General features: G+C 38.9%; 1 protein-coding gene across 1 annotated transcript; it reads left to right on the top strand.

Moving 5' to 3' along the window:
- Window positions 1-113: 113 nt before the first annotated feature.
- dmgdh (dimethylglycine dehydrogenase) lies at window positions 114-22815 on the top strand. The gene is made up of 16 exons (XM_044333770.1): window positions 114-343; window positions 696-864; window positions 5013-5111; window positions 5201-5365; window positions 6093-6297; window positions 12796-13044; window positions 13183-13381; window positions 13473-13642; window positions 13739-13892; window positions 16224-16389; window positions 16639-16769; window positions 18648-18865; window positions 19997-20154; window positions 21510-21569; window positions 21668-21802; window positions 21915-22815. The coding sequence occupies exons 1-16, from the start codon at window positions 225-227 to the stop codon at window positions 22125-22127; spliced, it is 2610 nt and encodes an 869-aa protein (XP_044189705.1). The 5' UTR covers window positions 114-224; the 3' UTR covers window positions 22128-22815.
- Window positions 22816-27477: the final 4662 nt, after the last annotated feature.

The following is a 27477-nucleotide window of genomic DNA, read 5'->3' as shown; positions in this document are numbered from 1 at the left end:
TGACCTACATTTTGGAGCCTCTGGCACACAAAGGGTTAATTTCTCTGTGGGTTAATCTGGGTAAAGTTTCGTCCTCCTTACACTGACTTGGTTCTGGACTTGTGGGCGTGCCAAATTACGCGCCTGTCAGTGCAAAACAGTTATTTACACACGACATTGCAGGGGGTTCAGTGACAGGGGGGCTGGTTATGCTTTGAGCCGCATCAAACATTACCTCAATAATTATGTCTCGGATATTAAATCTAATCAACATCCAGCTGCGGAGAGATTTGGCCGCGTATCGAGGGATCCTTCCTTTGCGGACCATAAGCAGCTGCACGTCAAGAAAACAAGCCGCAGAGAGGTGAGATAGTTCAGTTTTTTTAAAAGAAGCGATTCATATTTTAGTTGATCTGTTTGTATGAAACACGTTATAGTCGCTCAATCTATCATAAATGAGAGTTTAAAATGAATTAACGTCCATTAACGCGCGTAATAAAGCTGCACAGGTGAAAGATTGCATGCAACAGGATTATGTAATATGAAGGTTTGATGCAGAACTGTGCATTAGTGCCATGTTAGACCATATTCTTGATGTGGTGCAGGTATGGCAACGTTTTCAAGTTGTGGCACTTTGTTTAAACAAGATCAAAGTGCACTTGTGCATGTTGAAGATTTAATAATTCACTTGTAATTTTCTTTTTCTTGTCTCTCAGTGATGCATCCTCAGTGTTGGGAAAGCGGTGGAAGGACACCGCAGACACTGTCATCATTGGTGGTGGATGTGTGGGGGCCAGTTTGGCCTATCACCTGGCCAAAGGTGGAATGAAGGATGTGGTGCTGCTGGAGAAGTCTGAGCTGACGGCTGGATCCACCTGGCACGCTGTACGTCCAACAAAATCTGCATTTTTTTTTTTTTTGTAAAACTGAAATATCCTGCAGGTCCAAAGGGTGAAGTTGGACAAACTGTCTGAGTGGCAGGTGGTCAGTGTCCCACAGGCAGCAGCATATGTCGTCACACTCTCTGCTTTTATGCTTAATTAATATTTCCATTCATGTGGGAATGTGCTGGTATCAGATTTTCACACTACAATTGTTGTGGGTAAAAATTATTATCATAAATTATTATTATTATCACGATAATCATCAAAGCTTCCTGAAATTCTGCTGTTAGTGCTAAAATATAGTTAAATTACTTCACCCTATGATTCACTTTAGTATTATTCACTGAACACTGGTCTGTATGTTGCAGCTTTGTTGGACTTTAAAACTTTAAAACTTAAAAAAAAAAACAGTTTAAACACTGTAAACAAAAGTAGTTTGTTCAAAGTCACTTTAAAGGGAAACTTTGGGATTTTTCCACCTGGACTCTGTTTGCTCTTGTTGATAAAATCACCAAGTGGCAGCGGAGTGACTTTGCTCCAGAAACAGACGTCTAAGACCCCTTTTCTACAAAAACACCAACAACTCGCTTTGCGCTGCCTCACCTTGCATGCAGCGCTGGGCGCCACAACACCCCACAGACAGACAAAGCAAATTTCAAGTTCAGGAAAATACCAAACTGTCCTTGTGGTGCTTGCGCTGGTCGTTGCACTATCGCAAAAAATAGTCCCCAGTGTTGTAATTGGTGGTCAAATTACTGAAACTAGTCTGAACTGGCAGCCGTAATAGGCCACTCACAGTCCTCTGTGTTCTGATTAAGATTGGATTTAAAGATCGAACATGTTAGAGAAGGTTTAGACATCATTGCTGTGACCATAATACCTGATTTAGACATTACCACTTTATTACCATAACGCCTGAAAGTGGGGCAACAAGACTTTTTGTTGCCCCCCATATTCCAGCACCAGTGTCATTTTTACAAAATATTGATTCAAAATATGCAAGTGGTCAACGTAAACAACCTGTTGAACAACCTTAGCAACAACCTTAGCAACGACCTTAGCAACAAGGGCTGTTTGTGAGCAAAAGAATGATGTAAAAGTAATGGAAATGGTGGGAGGAGGAGCTGCAATGATTAGTCGATTAATCGATTAGTTGCCAACTATTAAATTAATTTTGAGGACATCACTTTGGGCTTTGGGAAACAGTGATCAATATTTTTCACCATTTTCGTCCATTTTATGGAAGAAACCACTAATCAATTAATCGAAAAAAATAATAAGACAGATTAATCGATAATGAAAGTTAGTTGGTGGGCAGGTATCAACAGTGGTCCAGTGCGTGCAGTAGTAAAAACGGACTAGAGATACAGTATATACAGTACTGTGCAAACGTTCTAGGCACCAAAATTAAAGTGAAGATGCTTTCAAAAATAACATATAGTTTTTATTTATCACTTAGCTTCAAACAAAGTTCAGTAAAGAGACAAAATAACTAAATCAAATCAGTATTTGGTGTGATCACACTTTGCCTTTAATAATGGCACCAGGTCGGTTGTTCTGAGCATCTTGGAGAACAAGTTTCTGTTCTTCTGTGGATTTAGGTGACTCAGTTCATGTAATCCCAGACAGACTCGATGATGTTGAGATCAGGCCTCTGTCAGGGCGGGCAGGGGGGGCATACCATCTGTTGCAGGACTCTCTTGCTCTTCTTGTCACTGCAAATAGTTCTTTATGACTCTGGCTGTATGTTTGGGGTCGATGTCATGCCGCAGAATAAATTCGGAAGTGATCAGACGTCTCTCTGATGGCGTTTCATGATGGTTCAGAATTTAAAACATCTAAAGTGCCTAAAACTTTTAGCACAGTACTGTATATCTCTAGTCAGTACTTTATTGATTATTACAGTACAATTTAGATATCAGTCAATCACGTTATCGTCAAAGAACAACAACTCAGTGATGTTCCAGCTAAACTTTTAATGCTTGTTAAAGGAACTAGAGCTTTAATTGATTAGTCGATTGAAAGAAAATGAAGCGACAACTATTTTAATAATGATTTAAGTCATTTTTTTTCAAACAAAAACACATTTGCTACCTCTAGGTTCTCAAACATGAGACCTTTTTGAGTGAGTTGTCGGACAAAACAAGAAATACGATGACGTCACGATACTGTGATGAACATTTTTCACTGTTTTCTGATGTTTTATTCACTAATTGATTTGTTGATAATGAAAATAATTGTTGGTCACAGCCCTAAAAGCAACAAGCGTAGAGAAGTTCTTCCTCGACAACCTTGTTTACTGAAGGTGTTTACAGCCATTATCTGTTTGCGTCATTCAGTAGCTGCACCGTATCCATCGAGTTCAGCTGTCACATTATAGGTTTTCAAAGCATCTGAGGTCTTGACCCACTTACCCCCTTTACATAACTCCTCATTCACTCACAAGCGCTACACTGTACTGCTATTAATACATGTTTGACATGTCAGAACGGGGGACCTGCCTCTTATATTCAGTTACTCTCCTCACAGTCAAACCAGCATACATTAGGGGGGGAGAGGCAGGCTACACTCTTGACACACTTCCAGGTCAACATTCACACCTACTGGTAATTCAGAGATTCCAGTTGACCTAGCAGACACAGAGAGAACATAGAAACCAGAAGAACAGCCACGCTCTGTCAAATAAGACCTAAATAAGAATTAGAAACCCTTCTTTATGAGTTAAACAGACAGTAGGCTTCAACAGAGCCGCTTGTCGGATGGTTGAAACTCTTTCCTACTCACTTTTGAGGGGCTGCGTCCAACAATTTCTGGTACTCTGCGAGTCTGACAATCCGACATTCACACTCACTTTAAGCAGTGATTGGCCAGTTGTGTGTGGGTGTCTCTCTCTCACTCTTTGCTCTTTTTTTTTCCATTTTATATGCAACTGTTTCTGTTTGTCCTTGTCCTCTGGATTAGTTGACACATCTGACAGTCAATAGCTGTGTGGAATAACCAGTGTTTTATGTGTAATGATGACAGTAGTTCTTTTATTATTCCTGTTTTACCATCTTAAAAAATATGACGTTTCAATCCTGCATTTTAAAGGCGAACAAAAATGGACTCAAGTCATGAATTGTCCCTGAGTGTGAAGAAAACTGAGATATGTTTATTTTGGCCATATCACCCTGGCCATGAACCGAGTCCAGTACTAGAAAGGCCTTAAAGGAGAGGCTGTCTGAAAATGTGCACATTTATCTCTATATTTAAACAATTATCTTTTCACTCCATCTTCAAGTACGGCTGTTAAGAACGGAACAGAATAAAATACAAGTTTATTGTACACCACGGTGAAAAAATGCTTTAATCTCACCAAAACATAAAAGTGGCACAAGAAAAGCTATAAACACTTTTGCTTTCAGATGTGGTTGGACAGCATGTTCTTTTCAAGCATAATCCGGCCCTTATAGTCAGTTTAAAAGTGAGTAGTTGTGATGAAGAAATGTTGCTGAACCTACACTTATTGGATTTTGGTTTTTATTATTTTGTTAGGAATTATATTAAAATGCTTGTGAAGGGTATTGAAGCTACTATAATACATTTTTTTTCATATCAACAATTGATTAAATGTGTGTAATGTCAAAGTAGTTGCTCATGGTGACAAAGATTACAGAGAATTATCACCTGGCACAGGACTTCCCCTACAGAGCTTTTTCGCTCTCTTTTAGCTCATTGTTTTGGTTTTATGGCCCATAACTCCTGTTTTGCTTCACTCTCATCGCTCTCAACAGTGTTGTTTCCACACACAGCACAAATAAACCCCACTATACACTACCTGCCCTCCATAATACGTCAAACAGACACAGTTAGCTGTAGACTAGCTGGTGAATATAGTGGAACATTTAGCAGCTTAAGAGCCAGATATTTCCCTCAGGAGTCGATAGAGAGCAAAAACAGAGCTAAAAGAGAGTGAATATTGGACTTATATTCACCAGGTGAACAGAAACACAACTCCAAATGAATGATAATGTTGCTCCATAACTGCTGGATGTGGAAATAAGCAAATGTTTGCTAACAAGTTCAACATATCAACTTAAAAGGTGACGATATGTCAGTGTTGCATTTTCTTATAATCCATACTGATAAATTGTGTGTTTGGTGTTACAGGCTGGTTTGACGACGTATTACCATCCAGGCATCAACCTCAAAAAAGTCCACTTCGACAGCATTAAATTATACGAGAGTCTGGAGGCTGAAACCGGACAGGTGAGGTGCTTAGTTCACCTTTCGTAGCTTTGATAAGTGGAAGTGTGTGTATGTGTTTTACATTTCATTCATGTTGTCTTTCTGTGTAGGCAGTGGGCTTCCACCAGCCGGGCAGCGTCCGCATCGCTTCAACACCGGCTCGAGTGGACGAGATGAAGTACCAGATGACCCGCACGCACTGGCACGTGACGCCGCAGTACTTAATCGGACCGGAGAAAGTCAAGGAATATTTCCCTCTGGTCAACATAGACAAGGTTTGTATGAACCAACATGGCAATATTTCCACAGATCCCTGCAGTGTTTTTATTTGTATAAAGAATGTGATCCTTGTGGATCAATGATAGACTGGCAGATAAAAGTCTTTCATGAATCCAGGTGGACAGAAACACGACTCCAAATGAACAATAATGTTGCTCCGTGACTGCTGGATGTGGAAATAAGCAAATGTTTGCTAACAGATACAAAGATATTCTCGTTTAAGGGTGCCTTTATGCTAACTCAGGCTCATTTACAGTTCAGTTAAACTAGAAAAAAATCTAAACTTAGACATCTCAACATCTACCAGACAGATTGGCATGATTTTTGCTATGAATAATTATGATCCCCAGAAGATTAGTCCTTCTGATTTTAGTGATGCCGCCACCTTTTGTGTAAACCATAAGACCAAACATTTCCAGTTTTGGCACCAGAATGATCAAAAATCTAAATTACTGAGCACATTCAGGCTCCTTAGAGGAAAAAACTATTTCCATTTTGGATCCTACAGCTTTACTCTTACGTCAAATGTCAACTTTGGACATAAAAAACTCTTAACTCATCTAATATCAGGCCCAAGAATAGGAAATGTGTCAAAATGTTGTTGGTTCCATCCACATTAAGATTGCTTTATTGTTTTGATTCATAATGGCCTCAAAAATTGGAGTTTGATCTATCTGTTGGATGTTCAGGAAACTTGGATGAATATTTCTGTATATGTTTTAGGTGCTGGCAGGTCTGTACACCCCAGGAGACGGCCACATCGACCCTTACTCTCTGACTATGGCTCTGGCTGCTGGAGCTCGTATGTACGGTGCCCAGATCTACAACCCAGCCCCGGTCACCGGCCTCAAACCGACCGCTGATGGCAAGTGGGATGTCCAGACTCCTCATGGAACCATCCGCGCAAATCGTATCGTCAATGCAACAGGTTCGTACTTGAACATTTATAATAAAAAACACGCACATCCGATCTTAAAGCAGAGATAATATGAAATGTAGAAATATCTAAAGTGTAGAGCTGCAATGATCAGTCCATTAATCAGTTGGTGGATCGACAGGAAATCAATTGGCAACTATTTTGATAATTGAATAATTGTTTTAGTCATTTTTTAAGCAAAAATGCCAAACATTTACTGGTTGCAGCTTCTAAAATGTGAGGGTTTGAGGCTTTTATGTGCCATACATGATAGAAACTTTGGGTTTTGGACTGTTGATCGGACAAGGCAAGACATTTGAAGACGTCATCATTGGTTCTAAGAAATTATAACAGGCATTTTTCACTATTTTCTGATATTTTATAGACAATATTATTGGCAGATTAATTGATAACGAAAATAATTGTTAGTTGCAGCCCAAAATAAAATGTGTGTTTTACAGAAACGTGTCAATTTGTCATGTTTCTTCTTTGATCTTTGGGACCAGCTTTAGTTTGCTTTAATTGCAGTCTGTTTTTCAATAGAGCTGCAACAATTAGTTGATTATTTGATTAGTCGATTGATAGAAAATTATCTGGCAACAATTTTGATTATTGAATGATTGTTGAAGTAATTTTTTAAGCAAAAATTCCAAACATTTGCTGGTTGCAGCTTTTCAAACATGAGAATTTGAAGCTTTTCTGTGACATACATGATAGTAAACTGAATATTTTTGGATTTTGGACAGTTGAGCAGACAAAACAAGACATTTGAAGACGTCATCATTGGCTATAACAGGCATTTTCACCATTTTCTGACATTTTATAGATAAAAACAATCAGATTAATTGAAAGTGAAAATAATGTTAGTTGCAGCCCATTTGTCATGTTTCTGTTTTGAGCTTTTGGTTTAATTTCAGCTGAGCGCAGCTTTAGTTTGTTGTAGTTACAGTATGTTTTTCAGACATGCAACAACTGAAAGTTGTGACAGAACTCAAAACATTTCCGTCCTTACGCTTTGTTGTGGGCTTGGTGGTGTGTCACAAGGCATTAAGATATTCGGATATAATTTAACCCAGACAGTTTATACAAGAAAACTGATGTAAGGCTTTGTTGAAATTTAGATTTTGCTGTGATGTCTTTTTCTTTTTTAATACTTCTCACAATATGAATGACAAATCAAAACTAAACTTTAAAAAAGAAAGGAAAAAATGCATATTAACTAAGTTGATATTACTACATTTATTCTCATATATGTATAAAAAATGTGTACTTTTCATGTGTTATTTCTCTGGTTATTTTTTCATAAAGTATGTAGTATTTTTAGTCATATTTCCTGCTAGCAAAAAAAGCTAAAACGAAACATTGTCAGCAAATACTCACAATTTACACTGATTAAAACATAACGTGTGTACAAAGGAAATTGCAATTATGCCACACAGACACATTTTCTAGCCGCTAGTCAATAAAACATGTTATCTGTGGACACTCTACCACAGCAGGACCTTTGCCCACACAGACCACTGCCTGCAGAGTTCAGGGAGACAAACTCTTGGCTTGAACTGGGACATACCAGTTCTGGGGGGATTTCGTCTGCAACGTCTCGTTTCCCCCTGCTGCTGCTGTGGCTTGATTATCTGGCAAGGTTCAGGAATTTGAGAGGATATTGTGTAACATATATCAACGTATAGGTCATGCATATTTTTCCTTAGTCACCTTTTTTCTTCAGTGTCAAATGAACTAACAAAAAAAAAAGGTACACTGCACTTACACCCTGAAAAATACTGTGAAATGGAAGGAACAGATTGCTGCCATATATGCATGTTTAAAACTTTAAAAATGTCCTAGTACATGCTTAAGCATTAAGCCGTAAACAGCACCGTAATGTCAATTTTCTGCAGCTGCATTTGCTCCATATTTTCTCTCTGAATTTGCACATTCTGTACTCTGGTTGAAGCCAGTTTTATGTTGCGGGCCCTGCTGGCCTTTTGCCTTCACTGTGTCCGACAGCCAATCCAAACAGGCCAACTGTTCAGATTTCATCCAATCTTGAAGCAGCAGCACATGTACACCTCCCAGTATTTTAATGCTGATGCTCCTTTTTGTATCCAGGGCGTTCATGAGTGCTTAGATTAGCTGGTACTATTTACAACTTTAATATATAGATGTTTGTTTTCATGCATTCTTGTCCCACAATAAGCAACCTACACATTATTTGTCAGATATACCAATTTACATTCTGTGGGTAAATGTAGGTTTTCGCAAGAACAGCCTCAAACTCGGGGTCACTGCATTTCCCTTATGTATTTTGTGTGTTGAGTTTGTTTTTGTGGTTAAAAGATTTATGCTTTGTGGGCTGCTGAAATAACCTCTTAGGCAAAGCATCTAGTTTAAAGTTTCATCCGTAGGAATATGAAATAGCGAGGATGACAACAACTCCCAAGAAACAACAGTAGCCTCGGTCTTTTTTTTAACACATTGTGCTCACATTGTTGTTCAAAACCCACAAGCGGCTGTTTTGTTGGGCTCACACATCACCAACCATCTTCATTGTGGATCGTCTCTCTTTTCTTTATACGCCTTTTTTCATTCTCTATTGCTCCTTCATCCATAATCTCGATCCACTTCTTTTGTCCAGCCAAAATCTCCCTCCCCCCACCATCTCATTTTCACAAATTTGGCTCGCCATTGAAACTGAAACGCCGGCTGTGCTCCCTTTTCCCAACAAAGTTAGCCGCCCAGGTCAAAGGTCATATCCCCTGGAATGTGACCCCCTCCCTGTAGGATCAGTTTCAACATATCAGCTTTGTAACCAGAAAGAGGAAGGCAATTTTTCGAGCATTTTTTGCAAACCTGAAATCCTGCAAACCTTAAAGCTTTTCTCAAAAAATATCCTTTAATTTGTGACATTTCGAACATTATTCTGATTACTATAAATAGAGTTGATGTGTTCAGAGCAGGACTTGTTTCAAAGGTTGCTTTATTTAGGTGAGCTTGTTGACTTCAATCATCATCCGGTGAATTGACCCTGTGTGCAGGCGTCTGGTAAACATGCTCCTCTGCAGCCCAACTCTTGCCTAAACTGCCTCGGACCTTATCAGGATGTTGTGTGTGTGTGTATATATATATATATATATACCACCTTACCCCATCTCTCACCGTGGGATAAAGTTCATACATGCAGCACATACAGAATAAAAATAAATGTTTTGATGTTAATAAGCTGCAGACTTGCACGCATTGAAACAGATGGGCATAATTTGAAATATATTTAATCTTCAAATTTAAGTTGATTTATTTGAGCAGTGTCTTGCAACATAGCTGAAGATAGCAGCAAAGATCAACAGGTTGTCAGTGCTCCAGCTGGCTCTGGCCGCCCTGAGTTGGCACAAGGTCCACATTGATCTACAGTTAGGTCACAAGTCCTACTTACTGACTCAAAACACAGCATTTTTGTGTGTGTGTGTGTGGCTGTTTCTGTTAAACCAGGTTATGTTGTGCGTCAGGTGTTCCCAAACTTTTTTTGATGGCAATAACTCAACCATAATCATAATTCGGTAAGGTTGTGTCACAAATTTCTGCGAATAAATGTGATTAAATCTGCTATAATCAGTAGTTTTATACCAACAATTGATCAAATGACTACATGTGTGTGAAACGAGTTGCTTGTAGTGATGAACCTGCAGAGAATTATTACCTGACTTTGCAGTTTCCCTCAGCTCCTATGGAGCTTTTTTGCGTCTTTCAGCTCATTGTTTTGGTTTTACTGCCGGCAACTTTTGATTCACTCTCACCGCTCTAATCAGCGTGGTTTCAGTGAAAAACCTCTGATAAACCTGCTGTATTCTACCTGTCCAGCTCCAAATGATACACAGACAAAATTAATGACTAGTTAGTGAACACAGTGGAGCATTTAGCCCCTTAAGACCTTGATATTTCCTCCAGGAGTTGGTGGAGACCAAAACAGAGCTAAAAGGAGAGAGAAACTCAGCCAATGTTACTCCATATCCATATCTCAGGTGGCCAAAAACATCAGTTAATGCAGGTTAAGTGTAGAATCAATCAAAATATATAAGTATTCTTTATCAGCTTATTATTCAAAACTGTAGAGAGGGAAATGATAGTAAAATGAATGAAACCAACCTTTATTTTGCTGAAGGCCCATTGGAGCCCTTTGAAAGGCCCTTGGTAGTCCTCAGACCTCATATTGATCAAATACTTCTTTAATAAACACTTCTGACAGAATGCTGTCTCAGGGCTGCATGTTCATATTTCAGTCAGCTGACTTTCATTTCAGCTTGATGTACTGAGATTAGATCTTCGATGTATTTCACAGAGAGTTCACGCTGGAACAACATGAAAGAGGAATTCCAAAGAGCCACAAGTGATAAATTGCAGTTGTTACATAATGAACATAACTGTTAAACCCCTGATGCTAACTGCTGTCTCATGCCATGCAGCTAAATAATATTCTGTGTTCACACAAACAGGTTTTTTTTTTGGTTTTTTTTGGAAACACCTGGATGTTTGGTAGTTTGTTTCGACAGTGTAGCGGCGCTGCTGGATGTGATGTAACTGTTTCAGCTCAAACATATGCACTCGTTCAACTCTTAAATCATTTGGCTGCATTTTTCCGGCTCCTGTGCTCCTGCTAGTTTTTGTTCCATCCTCTAAATGCCAGAATGTTAAACAGGAGATCCTTGTGGTGATTATGTAAAGTTATCCTCTCAAAATACTTACAAACTCTTAAAAAGTCCCTCTGTGGTTGACACAGTTTTTTAATGTGAGTGTTTTCCTCACGGGGAACTCACTGGGTGTCTATTTTTGTTGTTGCTGGTTGTTTGAACAAGTTTGTGCTTATTTATGAATGTTTTCATGGGTTGATCTTAGAGATTTAAATCTCAACCTTAAAATAATATGATGTTGCAAGTGCCCAATCCTGTGTAAATTTTGACCTGCTGCAGGGTAAAAACCTGCACATTTAAAGTCCAGTGTGTAGAATTTAGTGGCATCTACCGGATCGGACTCGGCAGAAATGGCATATAATATTCATTAGTATGTTTTCATTAGTGTATAATCACCTGAAAATAAGAATCATGTTTTTGTTACCTTAGAATGAGCCCTTTATATCTACATACTGCAAAATGACTGGACACTTAAAAGTCTTCTCAACAGGTGATGGAATTAAAAACTCCTGAGCTCTGTTAATCACTTCATAAAGTCATCAAAAGTCATTTTTGGGGTTTTCACGTGTATCACAAATCAAATTTTTTGTTTATTTCATCAAATTACCTGTGTTCGTGGTCTGTGTGTTAGCATGATATCTCGAAATATAATGTATTAAAAACCAGTTTGAAAGTCTCACATGGTCTGATAGGAAAGAGCTGAGGCTCAGGTGGTACAGCAGGTTTGTCCATTAATTGTCCGCATGCCAAAGTCTCCTCGAGGAAGAAGCTCCTCGTTTTTTCTCCCAGGAGTGTGTGTACTGTAAAGCACTTAGTCCTGTCCTCAGGTTGAAAAGCGCCACTTGAGTGTATTCTGTTAAAGGAAGAAATGATTCACTTTTCCTACCAAATGGTAAAGACTTTGTGTGTCTACCAGGAGACATAAACTCTATATTATTGGCCCGATAAAACATGAAGCCAATGTAGTGCTCATTTCCAATTTAGACATGCATAACAGCACTGCCAATTCTCCGAAAGCTTTGTACTGTACAAAGATGGTGCTGATTAGCAATGTGGTGAAGCAACAATCAGCTGAAATGATTAGAATATGAGAAACTCTTGTCCCATTTCATCATATTGTATGAATCTGGTTGGTAATTTGGCAAGAAATAAAAACAATTTGTTGAAAATCATGTGGGAGTGGTATGTATTGTAGCGTATCTGCTGGTCTTGAAAAAGTCTGAAGAAGCATCGATTTTCCTCAAAAAGGACTTAAAAGTTATTAAACTCTTAAAATTTCATGACAAAAGTCTTAAATATTCTGTCTGTCCTGTCACAGATATTAAAGGTAGCTATAAAATGTTTCCGCATGTGGTTTCAGGCTGTTGGGAGACGTTGCACATCTATAAATTAAAAGTGAGTCACTACTGCCAGCTACAGTAGATAGGAAGCTCATTGTCTTATAGTGGACAAGTGTCACTTTTAGCAACTTAAATGAACTTAAATCAGTTTTTAATTGGTGAATCCAACATCCATTTTATGCCCCTTATCTGGGTCCAGCGTGCATTAATTTAAGTAATTATATTATTGGAATTATTGTTATATGCTGTTGGGAAGTAAAAAATGTAGTCTAATAAGAAATACATTTTGGCCATATTGGTTTTCATCCTTCCTCGTTTTTCATCATACTTTCAGATATTAAATTGCATATGCATATCCATGTGTATTAAAAGGTGTTAAACGTCTTACATTTAACTTGGTGAAATGTGCAGAAACCTTATTGTTAACAGTTGGTGGTGGTTATCTTGTCATCAGGTGATGTATTAATACCACATCTGTCATTTTTCAGGTTTCTGGGCCCGTGAGGTGGGCCAAATGATCGGGTTCGATCACCCCACCATCCCAGTGCATCACCAGTACGTAGTGACAGCAACGGTCCCGGAGGTGAAGGCTCTGAAGAAGGAGCTGGCTGTCATCAGGGACCTTGAGGGCTCGTACTACCTGCGTCAGGAGAGAGATGGCCTGCTGTTCGGTCCGTATGAAAAGATGGAGAAGATGGTGCTGCAGGACTCCTGGGTCAGAGATGGAGTGCCTCCAGGTCTGTCTGTGAATGGATAAAGCTTTGTTGATCCATATTCCTAATTTGAACTTGGAGTATCTTTTCTGCATGGTTTGCTTTCCTTGCAGGTTACACATAACGTTTCTTTCCATCTTGTTTCCTGTCTGGTTGTCGCAGGTTTTGGTAAGGAGTTGTTTGAGTCGGACCTTGACAGGATAATGGAGCATGTTGAGATGGCCATGGAGATGGTTCCCGTGCTAAAGAAAGCTGATATCATCAATATTGTGTCTGGACCAATCACATATACCCCCGACCTGCTTCCCATGGTCGGACCACACCAAGGAGTTCGCAACTACTGGACTGCCATTGGATTTGGGTATGTTTCGGAGGATAGCGGGTTGGTTGTTTTAGAATTTCACCAAGGAGAAGAATTTAAAATGCTCAGAGCTTGAACTTCATGTGTTCAGGTATGGAGTTATCCATGCTGGTGGTATCGGTAAGTTCCTGAGCGACTGGATTAGGAATGGAGAGCCTCCATATGACCTGATTGAATGTGATCCCAACCGCTACGGCAAATGGACGGATGTACCTTTCATGTGTGCCAAAGCTCGAGAATCCTATGGCTTCAACAATGTGGGTAAGAACAGTAGATGACTATTTCACATTTTTTGGACAAAACTTTCTCTTTTTACTGTCACAAAAACTCTCCTACTCACCCTGTCGGTCTTTCCAGTTGGTTACCCCAAGGAGGAGCGTTTCGCTGGCCGACCAACCTGCCGGACGAGCGGTGTTTACGAGCTGCTGAAGGACAAAGCATCCATGGGCTTTCACGCTGGTTGGGAACAACCTCACTGGTTCTACAAACCTGGAGATGACACTGGATACAAGTAAGAAATCCACATCTTATTTGCAACATGCCTACCATAATTATGTTGGACCTGAACGATAGCAGTTGTTTGGAGAACTAAACATTTTAACAACATGTTCCCTGACTGTTTTAGGTTAAGTTTCGTATCTGCCTTTAATTTAATTTAATTGCTAAGTGTTGTTGCAGTCCTAAATTAGCTAACACATTCCTGCAGTAGCGCCACACCAAATCCAATTTCCCAATTTACAATACCCTGTCATCACTGTGGTGAAAGATGGAGAACATAGTGATGCTGCTTGACTATTCAGAAAAAACTCAAAAGGTTCTGTTGGAGCAACAGCAAAACGTACATATACATAGAAATTATGATTGTGTGCAAATAGGACAGGTTGTAGTAAATCTGCATGTTTGTCAGAGTAAATGTTTTAGGACACAATGTTCTTGGGTAAAGATGGGAGGTATGCAGTGGAGCACAAACACATGTTCTCAAACAGAGCCAACCCTTTCAGTCAGTCCGTGGAGAGACGAGCTCACCGCACATCAACTAACAGTCCCTCCAACTCTAAAGTGCAGCACAAGAGAACCATTTAGATACCACACTGAAAGAAAAGGAACAGCTGCTAGCATTCAACAACACATGCCCATAACTGTCAATAACCTCGTTGGACACAAGCTTCCCCATGTGTATATCTGAGTCTCTAAAGATGCACCATGACATTATTTACACACACAGTCACAGATGTCTTGAGATAATCCTCCAAGTGTTTGGAGTCCCACCAACCTTAAGTGTACAATCCAGTTGGCCCTCACATTAGCTGCATACTTGGCTCATATCTGTGTCATGGTGATTTGCTTTTGTACAAATTTAAAAGCTGTGGTCATAATCTTGCAATGCATTTTTCTTTCCTGACTTTTTTCTATATGTTATTTTAGCCACACTATAGTGCCATGGCTCTAGGGATTGCACTGTTGATTGGTTGTTCCACCACTTTAGTTCAAACCAAGCAGCAACTAACACAGCTTGAGGCTGAAGTCAGTCTGGAGGTACCTTAAAGTGCCACCAACACCTGCTAGATGCTGGCTTCGATTGACTCCCATTCAAAAAGCCTCAACTTCTCTCTGGAAATACTAAGTCAATTTTGTTTTTCATCAAGTCATTATGGTCTCAACCACTAAATTTGGGCCCTCTAATAAGTGTACTGTTGGTGTTTTGGAAATTATTGCTCTGTTAATAAGATTTGAAGACTTATAGTAGATTTAATGTTTGCCATGTGGGCATTGATTGACATTGACTGATTGACAGCTATGATTGACAGTTGCCTCACCTGCTGCTTTTTCCGGCTCTGGGACTCCAACTGAGTCGTACTATTGTTGCAATATTTCACTAAATTTACTTGATTACAATACCTGACCTTTTAGCACAAGTTAGCTAAAGGAGCTAATAGTAGCCCAAGTGTGCAGCGCTCAGTGTTCCCAGTTAGCTAACGTTAGCTTTGGTCTGAGGTAGCAGGGCGTGTTTCTAGAGTGTGAAAGGCAACACCCCGCACTCCTTATTTAGAAGGTCCTGACTCCAAACAGAAAAGATGGCGCTGGCCGTAAGCAGCAACTCTGGGCTTCGACTCGGCTCCAATGCAAACCAATTGGTGACTTCACACCTCACTACGTCCATCTTTATATACAGTCTATGGTCCAGGGCTACAACAATTGCATGGTCATGGATTTTTTACAGATATTCATGTTCCCCTCAGGATAAAGCCTACTGACTTTTACATAAACAACAAGACGTTAAAGCAACAACTATTGGATTGATTGCCATGAAATTGGGTACAGACACTCATGCCCCCCTTAGTATGAATTATAATAAATTTGGTGGCTCTGACTTTTCATCTAGTGCCATCATCAGGAAAACCTGCAAAACTAATGCCATTCCCGATCAGCTTTACTTTGTGCTTAGTGCTAATTAGCGACTATTAGCATGCTGCTTTCATGCTACCATGGAAAATATTATACATGCTAAACATCAGCATGTTAGAAATGTCATTGTACATGACATTGCATGATAATATGCTGACATGAGCATTTATCTAAAAGCACAGCTGTGCATTAAGTACAGCCTCACAGAGCTGCTAACCATGGCTGTCAGTCTAATATTCATACAATACAGCCTTTGAGTCAAACAACAAACAACAGTTTATAATTCTGTGTTCTTGATAGAACAATGTTCATTCATTATACTTGGACATCAGTTTTATGCAAGAAGGCCAATAAAAAAGATGTGGAAGAAAAGTTGCAACTCATTAGAATAATAGGCCTAGATATAAAGCAGTCATTGATTTTGTGTTGTGCTCAGGCCCAGTTTCCGACGCACAAATTGGTTTGGACCAGTTGGCAGAGAGTGCAAGCTGGTGATGGAGAAGGTGGGAGTCATTGATTTGACTCCTTTTGGCAAGTTCGTAGTGAAAGGGAAGGACTCACTCAAGCTGTTGGACCGCCTGTTTGCCAACACCATGCCCAAGGTAGAGCACTCGTTTACTACAACAGTGTGAATTGTTTGCTGTAGCTGTGAATGTTGTTGTATGATGACATAATGCTGCATAATTTTGACAAAAACTGTTAACGAGATTCTGATGGTTATAAATTCAGTGTTGATTCATCATCACAATACTATTACAGAAGTGGTCATACTCTCGTTTTTTCTTTTAAAAGTATCTCAAGGAGCACATGCCTCACTCTGACTCTTTGTCCTTTGACCTTTGTGTTTTCAGGTGGGCCAGACTAATATCAGCCACATGTTGACACCCACTGGGAGAGTCTTTGCTGAGGTCACCATCACGCAGCTGTCACCAGGAGAGTTCTTGCTCATCACAGGCTCGGGATCAGAGCTACATGACCTCAGGTGAAAACAATCAAACCGCGCACACTCTGTCTCACTCGAGGTTAATCTGGCAAGCATTTACGATTTAGACAATGTCCTGGCTGTTAATACTTCTACTTGATACTTGGATGAAAGCTATTTTGATAATTAATCATCAAAGTCATTTGCCAAAAAAAATCACTGGTTGTGGCCTCTTAAATGTGAATATTTACTGGTTTTCTTAGTCTTCTTTTATAGTAGACTGAATATATTTTAGGTTTGGACTGTTAGTTGGACAAAACAAGACATTTTAATATGTCAACTTTTACTACTCCATTACAGGTAAAAGTGCTGCATATAAAATCCTACTTCAGTAAAAGTATGGAAGCATTATCAGATAAATTCATTTAAAGAATTAAAAGTAAAAGCACTCAGTCTACAGTAAAATCGGCCCCCTGTGTCTGATGTATTAAATAAGTTCAAGAAGTGATGTTATAAAGTAGATTATTAATAGTGAAGCATCAGTGTTAGAGCAGCATGTTACTGTTGTAGCGGCTGCAGGTGGAGCTAGTTTCAACTACTTTATATACAGCTAGCTAGTTTAGTCCAGTGGTTCCCAATCTAGGGGTTGGGCCCCTCCAAAGGTTCACCAGATAAATCTGAGGGGTCGTGAGATGATTAATGGGAGAGAAAGGAAGATTTTGGACTGTTCTTTAATCTGTGTGTGAAATATTGGATCATTTGAACAGTAATTGGAATGAAACCATGAAAGAAGTTTAGAGGGGAAATGTCTCTTTGCTGGAGCTGCTAAACAGCTCATCTGAAACACAACTAGACACCAACTTTATACAAGAGCTCACAAGACTTAAAGGTTGAAAACAACTGGTTTAATCTTCAATGTGTTGTAGTTTATAAGCGTATCATTTTATTTCATGTAAAACTTTAATCTGAAAGTTAGCTAGTAACTAAGGCAGTCAAGTGAATGTAGTGTAAAAAGAGTAAAAAAGAGTAAAAAATACAATATTTCTCTCTGAAATGTTCCTCAAAATTGTACTTAAGTGTAGTACTTGAGTAAATGTACTTCTTTACATTCCACCAATGGTTTTGTGAAATTGTGAGGGCCATTTTTCACTGTTTTCTGACAATTTTAAAGACTAAATGATTACTCAATGAATCATGAAAATAACTGACTGATTAATCTGTAATGAAAATAATCTTTAGTTGCAACCCTAGTTCAGACTTGGTTTCTCTTCATGCAGTGTCAGTCGACGCTGTCCCAGTTTAGTTTCGTCATTGTAGTTCAAGTTTTGACGCAGCATCTTAGCAGAATGAGACAATTAATCAGGGTTTACATGCATCACAAGCAGACAAACATTTTTCTTGCACAAAACAACGAGTGCATGATCCAAACAGACCAGAGTTAAGTCTCAAGCTGCGCTGAAGGAAACTCTCTCACAGTCTGTCTTATGCTGCAGAAACCTAAAACTTTTCAGCAGCTGTTAATACAACGCCCCTCCATTTGCTCCAATCCGGAGGTGGTACATTAAACCAGTTATCTCCATTCACTCACTATAATCAACGCTCTACCACAGCCTGAGAGAGGCAGGGTCAGTTTTATGTTGTGTAGCAACCTCTAGTGGCGATAGGACCAGACTACAAATGAAGCGTTCATGGAGGTGACATCGGCCTGTGAATTTTAGAATACTTGGCGGAGATATGGCAGCATGGAAAATATGTGAAATATTAAGTGTGATAAAGAAATTTACAGATATATGTAGCTATAAATTAGCATTTAATTAATTTGTCACTCAGGCATATAAACTGAAATGTATCAGATAATATGTATTGATTCTATAATGATACTATATTGAAATCTAGTTTTTTTGCCTGCTCAATGTTTGTTCTGTGAATTCAACTCAGGTGGATCGAGGCAGAAGCTGCGAACGGCGGATATGACGTCGACATCAGCAACGTCACAGACGATATAGGCGTGCTCGGCATTGCAGGACCAAACGCCCGCAAAGTTCTTCAAAAACTGACAAAAGAGGACATGAGTGATGCCGGATTCAAATTTCTCCAGTGCAAGTCCATCCAGTTGGCTGGCATCCCACTCCGGGCCATCAGGATCTCCTACACCGGTACTGAACACTGAACCACAGTCTGTTTGCTGTAATAAATAAATGACATAAGAAATACAAAAAAATCACTTGAATAGGCTGATGGGTGAATTACATATAAATAGCAGCATATGCAGTTGGAAACACTGGATAAAATATATTGCACTTGCACTTAAAGTGTCATTACAGTGTTTAGCAACATAATACAGCTTCTCGGTCTTGTTTGCAGTGAGCTGAAGGCAGTTTCACTCTACAAAGTCCCGTATCTACCTCCTATATTCTCATTCTCCATCAGTAATGTCAATATAAAATGACAATATCTTGAAACTACACAGAATAAAGCTAATAGGTAAACAAGTGACATCATCTCATCGCTTTCGAAGCCCATTTCCGTCAAGAAAAAAGAAAAGTGCATAAAAAAGACATGATGAGAAATAACAATACTCATGGTAAGTAAATATTATAAAACACCAAGTCAGATTTATGACTTACTAAATTAAAATTATGAGATACAGAATTAAGATTTTTACTAAGACAAAAGTATGTAATACTAAGTCAAACTTATACTACACTTTAAAGATACTATGTCAATATTTTGACTTATTTAAAATATTTTAACTTAATATCTCATAATTTTCAAAATTTTTGTATAATCAGTCATCTATTTTATGTTCTTGGCAGTAATGGGCTTCCATACATTTGAGATTAGAGATTTTTCACTTGTTAAATTCAGTGAACAAATGCTTTATTTTGATTGATACATTCACAAAAGAGCGATAAAATAGTTTCTTGTAATCTACACCAACCACAAATACACACAAAAACCCCACAACTGCTAAGGACCATGTCTGTGAATATTTACTCTGTTTCCCATTCACTTCATTTGACTTCACTTCAGTGCAGCTGAAAAATGTGTGTGGTTTTGTTTAGTTGTTGTCTTTGGTCAGCTCCAGCAAACACACACACAGGTCAAAGTTCACCTTTGTTCAGCTTTGATTGTGTGAATTTGTGCAGTCAGCCAATACATATATTCTATTTATTTATTATTAATATTTATTTTTTATCCACGTTGACATCACATTTCTTTCTGATGCTGAGTATATCTTTACCAACTCCTGTATGGTGATGCTGTATATATGCATTTGTGTTTAGGTGAACTTGGTTGGGAGCTGTACATTGACCAGAAGAACATGGCAGCTGTGTACAAGGCCATGATGGAGGCAGGAAAGGACGAGGGCATCGACAATTTCGGCACCTACGCCATGGCTTCCCTCAGACTGGAGAAGGGCTTCCGAGGCTGGGGAGCAGAGGTACACACATGTACACACACACACCAGGGATTTAAAGTAATAGTTTGACATTTTGGGAAATATGTTTATCTGCCTTTTTCGTTTGATAAGAAGATTGATAACACATATCATGCACATTTCCAGTGCTATATTTATATTCTGGGGCTCTACTGGAATATCTTTACATGATTTACAGTTTAAAAAAACTCCTTATTTGTCTTATACTGGCCCTTTATGCAGCCCCTCAGTTCAGCCTCTGTCTGAAACAGGCTGTTTTAGCTCCTGTCTCTTTAAGGCTCCCACCTTGATGAGCACACTCTGTTCTGATTGGCCAGCTTCTGTAAGCATCTGCTGGCTCCGGAGGCTATGTAAACAAAGTGTAGTAGTAGTATTTCACCTCTTTTTCTCTTTCACTCAAAATATCAGTTTCTCAAATACATCTGCATGTATTTGGGCTGAAATCTGAAGAGGTAACTTTGCAAACAAAGCACATTTTTACATATATTCATCTCAAGATTGGGACTTTGACCATGTTTAACATCTGACATTATAACAGTATAAAGATCACAAAAAGCATGACATGTTCCCTTTAAATGTGACGCTACAGCCAGGAGATGGTTAGCTTAGATTAGCTTAGCATAAAGACTGGAAATGGGGCCAACAGCTAGCCTGGCTGTGTCCAAAGGTAAAAAAAAAAATTACCTATGGGGTGTCCGGCAGCCTACTGGTAAAGATGCATGCCATGTGACAGATGCCCCCAGTTCAAAACTGGTCGGGGCCTTTGTTCCGCATCATACTCCTCTCTCTCTCTCTCTCTCTCTCTCTCTCTACTTACCTGTCTACCCTGTCCAATTGAGGCAAAATGCAAAAAGTGTAATCTTTGAAAAAAAAAAAAATCCACCCCAGTCAAACAAAATTGACTAATTAACACGTTATGTCCTGTTTATATTATTCTGTACAAATATGAAGTTTTTGGAATCTTGTTGTCAACGTGAGCTCCCAGCTAAGAAATAGTCCAGCACACAATAATCCCCCACACAACCACAATGTATTATTTTTTACATTTTGGTTTTTGTACGGATTAAACAAATGAGATGTCAAGTGTTAATTAGTGAGCTTTAGAGTTGCTGTTAGGCAGATTTTGCTACTTTAGAACAGAACCAGGCTAACTGTGTCCCCCTGTTTCCAGTGTTTATGCTAAGCTAAGCTAACCGGCTGCTGGCTGTAGCTTCAGAATAACTGTACAGATATGAGTGATATCAATCTCCTGATCTAACTGTTGTCAAGAAAGTGAATAAGCATGTGTCCACAAAATGTTCAACTGTTCCTTTAAGTAGCACAGGTTATTTTTGCTGATGAGATCCTCATTTTTACAGATGAACTGTGATACGAATCCTCTGGAGGCTGGATTGGATTATTTCATCAAACTGAACAAGGTAACCATGTTTCTACTGTTTACAAGTTTCTATTATTACAGTGTTTCTTCTGTAACTAGGAATAAATTAATAACCTGTTTGTGTCTGTGTTTGTGCAGCCGGGTGACTTTATTGGCAAGGCAGCCCTTCAGGAGATCAAAGCCAAGGGCCTGAAGAGGAAACTGTCCTACATCACACTGGATACGGATGATATCGACCCCGAGGGCAACGAGACCGTCTGGCACAACGGGAAGGTTCGCAAACAATGAAAAGCCTTACTGAAGTCATCCAATGATCACATCCAGTTTTATTCGGTTATTTTGTGGTTACTTAAACTCAGCCGGTGTCTCTTGTGTTTCTCATCAGGTGGTCGGTAACACGACATCCGGCGCTTACAGCTACACCACCCAGCAGAGCCTGGCGTTCGCCTACCTGCCCCTGGAGCTGTGCTCCGTGGGCCAGAAGGTGGAGGTGGAGCTGCTGGGGAGGAAATACCCCGCCATGGTCATCCAGGAGCCCTTAGTCCTCACCGAGCCCACGCGGACCCGGCTGCAGAAGAAAGCAAAGAGCAAAGCATAAGCAAAGACTGTCCGCCATCAGTTTCACGCCAGCTAATGAAGAACAATCCAACTGTGAATTATGATTGATAGTGCAGGTACTGAGCTGTTTGTGTCCTCAGTTCAACTGCCAGTAAAAGGGAAAAACAGTCATATGATTTGTGCCAGTCTATGTCACATTGTCATGTCACAACTTCCTCTTCCTGTCTTGAAAACAGTTAAAAACAGATTCAAAATGTGAGAATGCTTAGTGCGGTTTTATGAATGTGTCTTTTACAAATAATAACTGTTATGTAATATACTTGCACCACAGTGTCTTACAGTGTTGGAAGAGTAATTGACTTTGATGTAATTCCATGAATTGGATGGTTTACAGGTCAACAGTTGAACCTTTTCTGTGACTAATGCTTGATTTTTTTGAATTTTTCTTCCAACAGAAAGGGTCAGATAAAATCAGCTTTTTTGTGCTTATTAGAAATACAAAAATCATGGTGCTGCTTTTTTTGCCTTTTTCATAGTCATAAGAGGACTTTGGGTCCATGACAAATATAACAAAGCACAAGTAAATGTACAAGCAAAACTGTTGCACCAATAACCAAAAGAAATGCAAACTTGTACAAAGATTTTTTTTTATAAATCTTTTTTTTTTTACTAAAATGTAATTAACTTGGTGTACATTAATACCTCAATAATTAAAACAATGCACTCACTGCCTTGTGTGTTAACTCCCTTCATCCTCTTTATCTCCCTCCTCTTCCTCTCCTCTCCTACTCAATACTCTTCCTCCACACCTCCTCAGATCCACAGTCTTCATTTTCCTTGTTTGAGCCTCAAAAACCATAAATAAATCTTTATTTCCTAAACACAAAGGTGACATCCTAGAACAGGAGTATTCAACTAAAATTTAAAGAGGTCCAGTTAGAGAAAATTTCTTGAAGCAAACATCCAGAAGATCATAACGTCTGACTATTTAGTGTGATATATATTTAAGTAGCCTAGTAGTTGTATCAACATCTGCATGTAATCAATACCTGACATACCTGAACATATATGTATGACTGCTGATATGTTTAATGTAATAATAATTACAATAATTTACAATACACAGTACAAGAAGACACAGAATGAATATGATTGGTTACTATAGTTGGGGAGGGGCCGTGGTTTAGCTCTCCCTTCGTTGGTGCACAGGCTGGTCCCAGCCTCTTGGCACATGATTCAATCAGGTTGAGACAGTGTGAGGAAGAAGATAACACACATCTGGACTTTACACCAGCTCCCAGTTTCTATGCCAAATGTATGTCCATCCAATCTCCTGCCCCCTTCTGATTTCTTCTTGATTGATCCTGCCTGTATGTAAATGTCCTCCTCTTCCTGCTCTCCTGGCCCTATGCAGACAATGTTTGACCCTCTTTGATCCTGTCCTGACTGGTGAACCCCCCTCTCTCTGAGTTTATCACTGTCCTCTTTGTTTTCCCCCCATTTGCCCTTTGTTTTCTGATCACTAGTGATCAGACAGTTATTAACACCCTCTAGGTGATTAATTACAAAGATAGAAGATAGAAAAACAAGGTAATTATATTTAAATGTAATATAAATCATCTAATTATAACATTTATCATAAAAGTATCAATATAAAACATCTAATTTCATCCTAACATTAGTGACCTCTGATCTAGAGTCTGCTTACTTTCTAGGTGCTGTTGTAGCATGGTCACAAAAAATTGGGAGTGTACACGGACATCCACACAGAGCCGCACGTATACCCTCTGATGGTGAAATTTCAGTCACTCGGACCCTAGTGGACCCTGGTGTACTTGCAGATATGGAAAGCATACTGGCCTTAGACCTCCACTATCTGCAGTATCTGGGTGCAGATTGATAGAAATTCTTGAGATTCTTGAACGTACATGTGGGCATAAAGGTTGAGCGAGAGGTGTGGTCTATTCGTCTTATTATTTATGTCCCCATGTTTGCCCAAAACAGTCAAACAGACAAAGGGAAGTGGAAGAGACGGAATAATACCAGCAGCACAAGAGGTAAAAGGATTCATTCATCTTAAAATAATCTAATTGGTAGTTATATAGTAAGTATGATATAAATGGCAAAAATGATTTTAATGAGTTTGAGGCAGTATTGCTGGAATAGGTGGTGGGTTAGTTTGTGGTTTGGGAAAGATAAAACATAATGCAGAATCATGCTCTATGTAAACTAGTGTACACTCAAAATAATTTGCATAATATATTTTATGTTGATGACAATGCACATCAACTCAAACCAACTCCACAACCGAGAAGAGAGAAATAATTAAGATAAGACACCATGGATGTAGGCTTTGCTCTGTAATGATCTCTCATCTGGCTGCTCTGTGCTGTGCTTTCAATATTATGATTATTCTCTCATTTTCTCATACAGGGTAAATAGAAAGCTGCCAGTTTACTTTAAGGGGAAGTAACGTCTAGTCCTCAACTAAAATGGCCGTTTTAAGTCTTAAGGAGCAAAAATCACCTTCTGAGTTGTGCATTAAAATAGTCCTTGATTTAAGATAATGTAGGTTAAAATAATCTGCTTTGCAAGTTATGATTATTCGTTCCTGTATAACATTACAATTACATCAGCTAGTGGTGCTAATAGGTCCCACTAGAACCCGTGTGTGGGATTGAAATTTTATTCATCCAAATTGTTTTTACTTTGTAGCAATTGTTAGACTTTGAAGGTGAAGATTGAGAATTGCAACCCTCAGGTTTAACATTCTTTAACCAGGTTTAATTATACAAATCATATTGTGATGTGTTGTAAGACTATTTCATTTATATACATTTTTTGTCCTTGTTTAACCTTGAGGATGTCCTAGTAGCCTGCAACCTACTAACATTTTAGGCTACATAATGTTTTTATGAATATAATTTCAAATATGAAATAGCCGTCCTGTCCTCATCCACCCAATTATATACTGTTCTTGATCCATTCCTGGTTTTCATAGCACCCTCAGTCTAACTAATCTACATTAGTGCAGGTGTCTGTTTCTTAGGTGGTGTAGAAATGCAAGTAATTTGTTTTAAATTAAACAGAACATGTGTATTTTCTAAAACACTTTGAGATGTAAGCTTAAATTGAACCTACAAAAGATCTGCCATATTTAACCATCCTCTTTTTTAGAATGGGCAACGCTGCAGTCACCATTCACCACCCAACCAGTCTGGACACTGGAGTCCCTTACCTTGAAGCCGGCAAAATACTGGAAAAGATACCCGGTATGATCCGATTGGAGAAGAGAGATGGTGCAGCAGTGGGCTGTGGTGGCCGGATTACATTCAAGAAGAATGTGTTGGAGAGCCAGTGGACCTACAAGGTCACCAGACAGTTCTCTGCAAACTTTGAAATTGGTGAAGAACTAACCGTCAGTGCTTCAGACCAGTCCGAGGCAAACCGTAACATTGCTGTGAAGTGTGGCATCTCGGTGTCTGAAGTAAGAGAGACTCTAACTCTTATCAAGAACGTTGTATCTGATAAAAACGCCTACTCCGAGCTGTACTGCTATGTTGACTACAATGGAAAGAATTGCGGAAGGTACCACTGGACCAAGAATGATCTAAACCTCAATGCTAGCCACAGATGGGCTGAATCTTCAGAGATGATTATTGATATCACTTTCTAAAACAAGTTGCAAGTCTCCATTTTCTCTTCACCAGTTTTACTCCAACTCGCTCCTTCTTATTCGGACTTATACCTACTAATATATTGCTTGGGGTAATAAATTGGTCCAATTAACTAAATGTCTTACTTCATAAATATCATTGAAATCATTGTAGAGGCGTCACCTGGGAACCACTTTTACTTGCTTGGGGGGAAGGTACAGAGCCTTGGATTGAGGGCTGATGAAATGGAAATTTATATCTTTATGTTATTGTCTTAAGATGATGTTATATTGCCTTATAGCCAAATGCACATTGTAAGACTATTTCTTCTCTGCTTCCTGTGTAAAAATGTTCCCAAAAGGTACCATCAAATTCTTAATTCTTGATTCTCAGCAGAGACAGAAAGGAACTCCCTTGAGATACAGTGAATTCATTAAAAATGAACTTTTAGGGTGACGAATATGGGATGATTGTGATGCACGCAGCTGTATGTACAAATACTGACAGTGAAGTTCATACAGTATCTCTTTCAGCCTAGGAAACTGGGGGATCTGCATTTGCAAATGTGTACTCTGGATATTGCAATAAATCTCTGAAAGACAACTTGCTCTCTGTGAATTCATCTTAAATATCAACTACAGCTTTCAATGGGTCGCAACGAGTGAGCTGCTCTCACGCGTACGAAACCCTGACCCAGAATCTGGTCGTCTACGAGTGATTTAGCACCAAAAGACACAGAAAACACACACACACACACACAGACAGACACACACCTCACTGATGGACTGAGCAGAGTCAGGAATACTGTGTGGGTTTTTGGTCTCATGGTAAATGAAGAATGAACAGTTTACAAGATCAAATGGGAATAAATGTGAAATATCCACCGGTTGTATTTCCAAAGTCGTTATAGAATATCTTCTTTTGTCCCGACCAGCAGTTCATAACCCAAAGATGTTCAGTTTAATGTCATAGAAGACTAAATAAACCAGGAAATATTCATTTTTGAGAAGCTGGAATCAGAGAATTCAGACATTATTTTGTTAAAAAATGACTCCAAATGATTAATCGATTATCAAAATAGTTGGTGATTAATTCAATAGTTGGCAACTAATCGATTAACCTTTGCAGCTCAATTAAAATCAGGTGGTTATTAAACAAAAAGAGGATGGCTTTAAACTCCACAAATCTTTGATGCAAACTTCTCTTTTCATCTGACAAAAATGATTTAACTCAAAGTCTTTACACAAAGTCAAGATTGAACTTTAATTTGATTCTTTTATTGACAAAATAATTCAAAATCAATATTCTCTTGATTGAGAAGATGTTTTTTTTCCCCACAAAACCTCAACATAAAGTCATCAAATTACTGAAGGTCACAACAGATTTATTTATTGTAGATATTACACTGGTTATTTGATTATTTAGTTGACAACTTTGATATAATCATGACTACAAGTCTGTGGTTTCACCACACTGGTAATAGGTGGAAGTTGTGAGTCAGTGGTAGGAAAACAGCGGCCTGTGGGCCAAAGCTGGCCCTGCAGCAAAAATATTTGGCCCCCTGATGATCATTTTGACTTTCATAGATTACATCAAAGCTTTTACAGAATTTTCCACAAATCTACTGTAGATAACAAAATAAACACAAGGCTCGTGTAAATCCCAACCACTGAAATATAACCTTGTTATCCTGTTCTAATCCTGAGGCATTAAAACATGGTGTTTGAACAGTGA

This window comes from Thunnus albacares, chromosome 18 (assembly GCF_914725855.1).
Source record: "Thunnus albacares chromosome 18, fThuAlb1.1, whole genome shotgun sequence".
Taxonomy (NCBI): domain Eukaryota; kingdom Metazoa; phylum Chordata; class Actinopteri; order Scombriformes; family Scombridae; genus Thunnus; species Thunnus albacares.
Note: the sequence above shows the minus strand (reverse complement) of the source record. Positions and strands in the feature narration are given on the sequence as shown.

Bases quoted from the DNA above. Each gene is read 5' to 3' on its own strand.
- dmgdh (XM_044333770.1), top strand. From the start codon at position 225: ATGTCTCGGATATTAAATCTAATCAACATCCAGCTGCGGAGAGATTTG. The intron at 5,112-5,200 runs GTGAGGTGCTTA...CTTTCTGTGTAG, and splicing joins TGGAGGCTGAAACCGGACAG to GCAGTGGGCTTCCACCAGCC. The intron at 6,298-12,795 runs GTTCGTACTTGA...GTCATTTTTCAG, and splicing joins TCGTATCGTCAATGCAACAG to GTTTCTGGGCCCGTGAGGTG.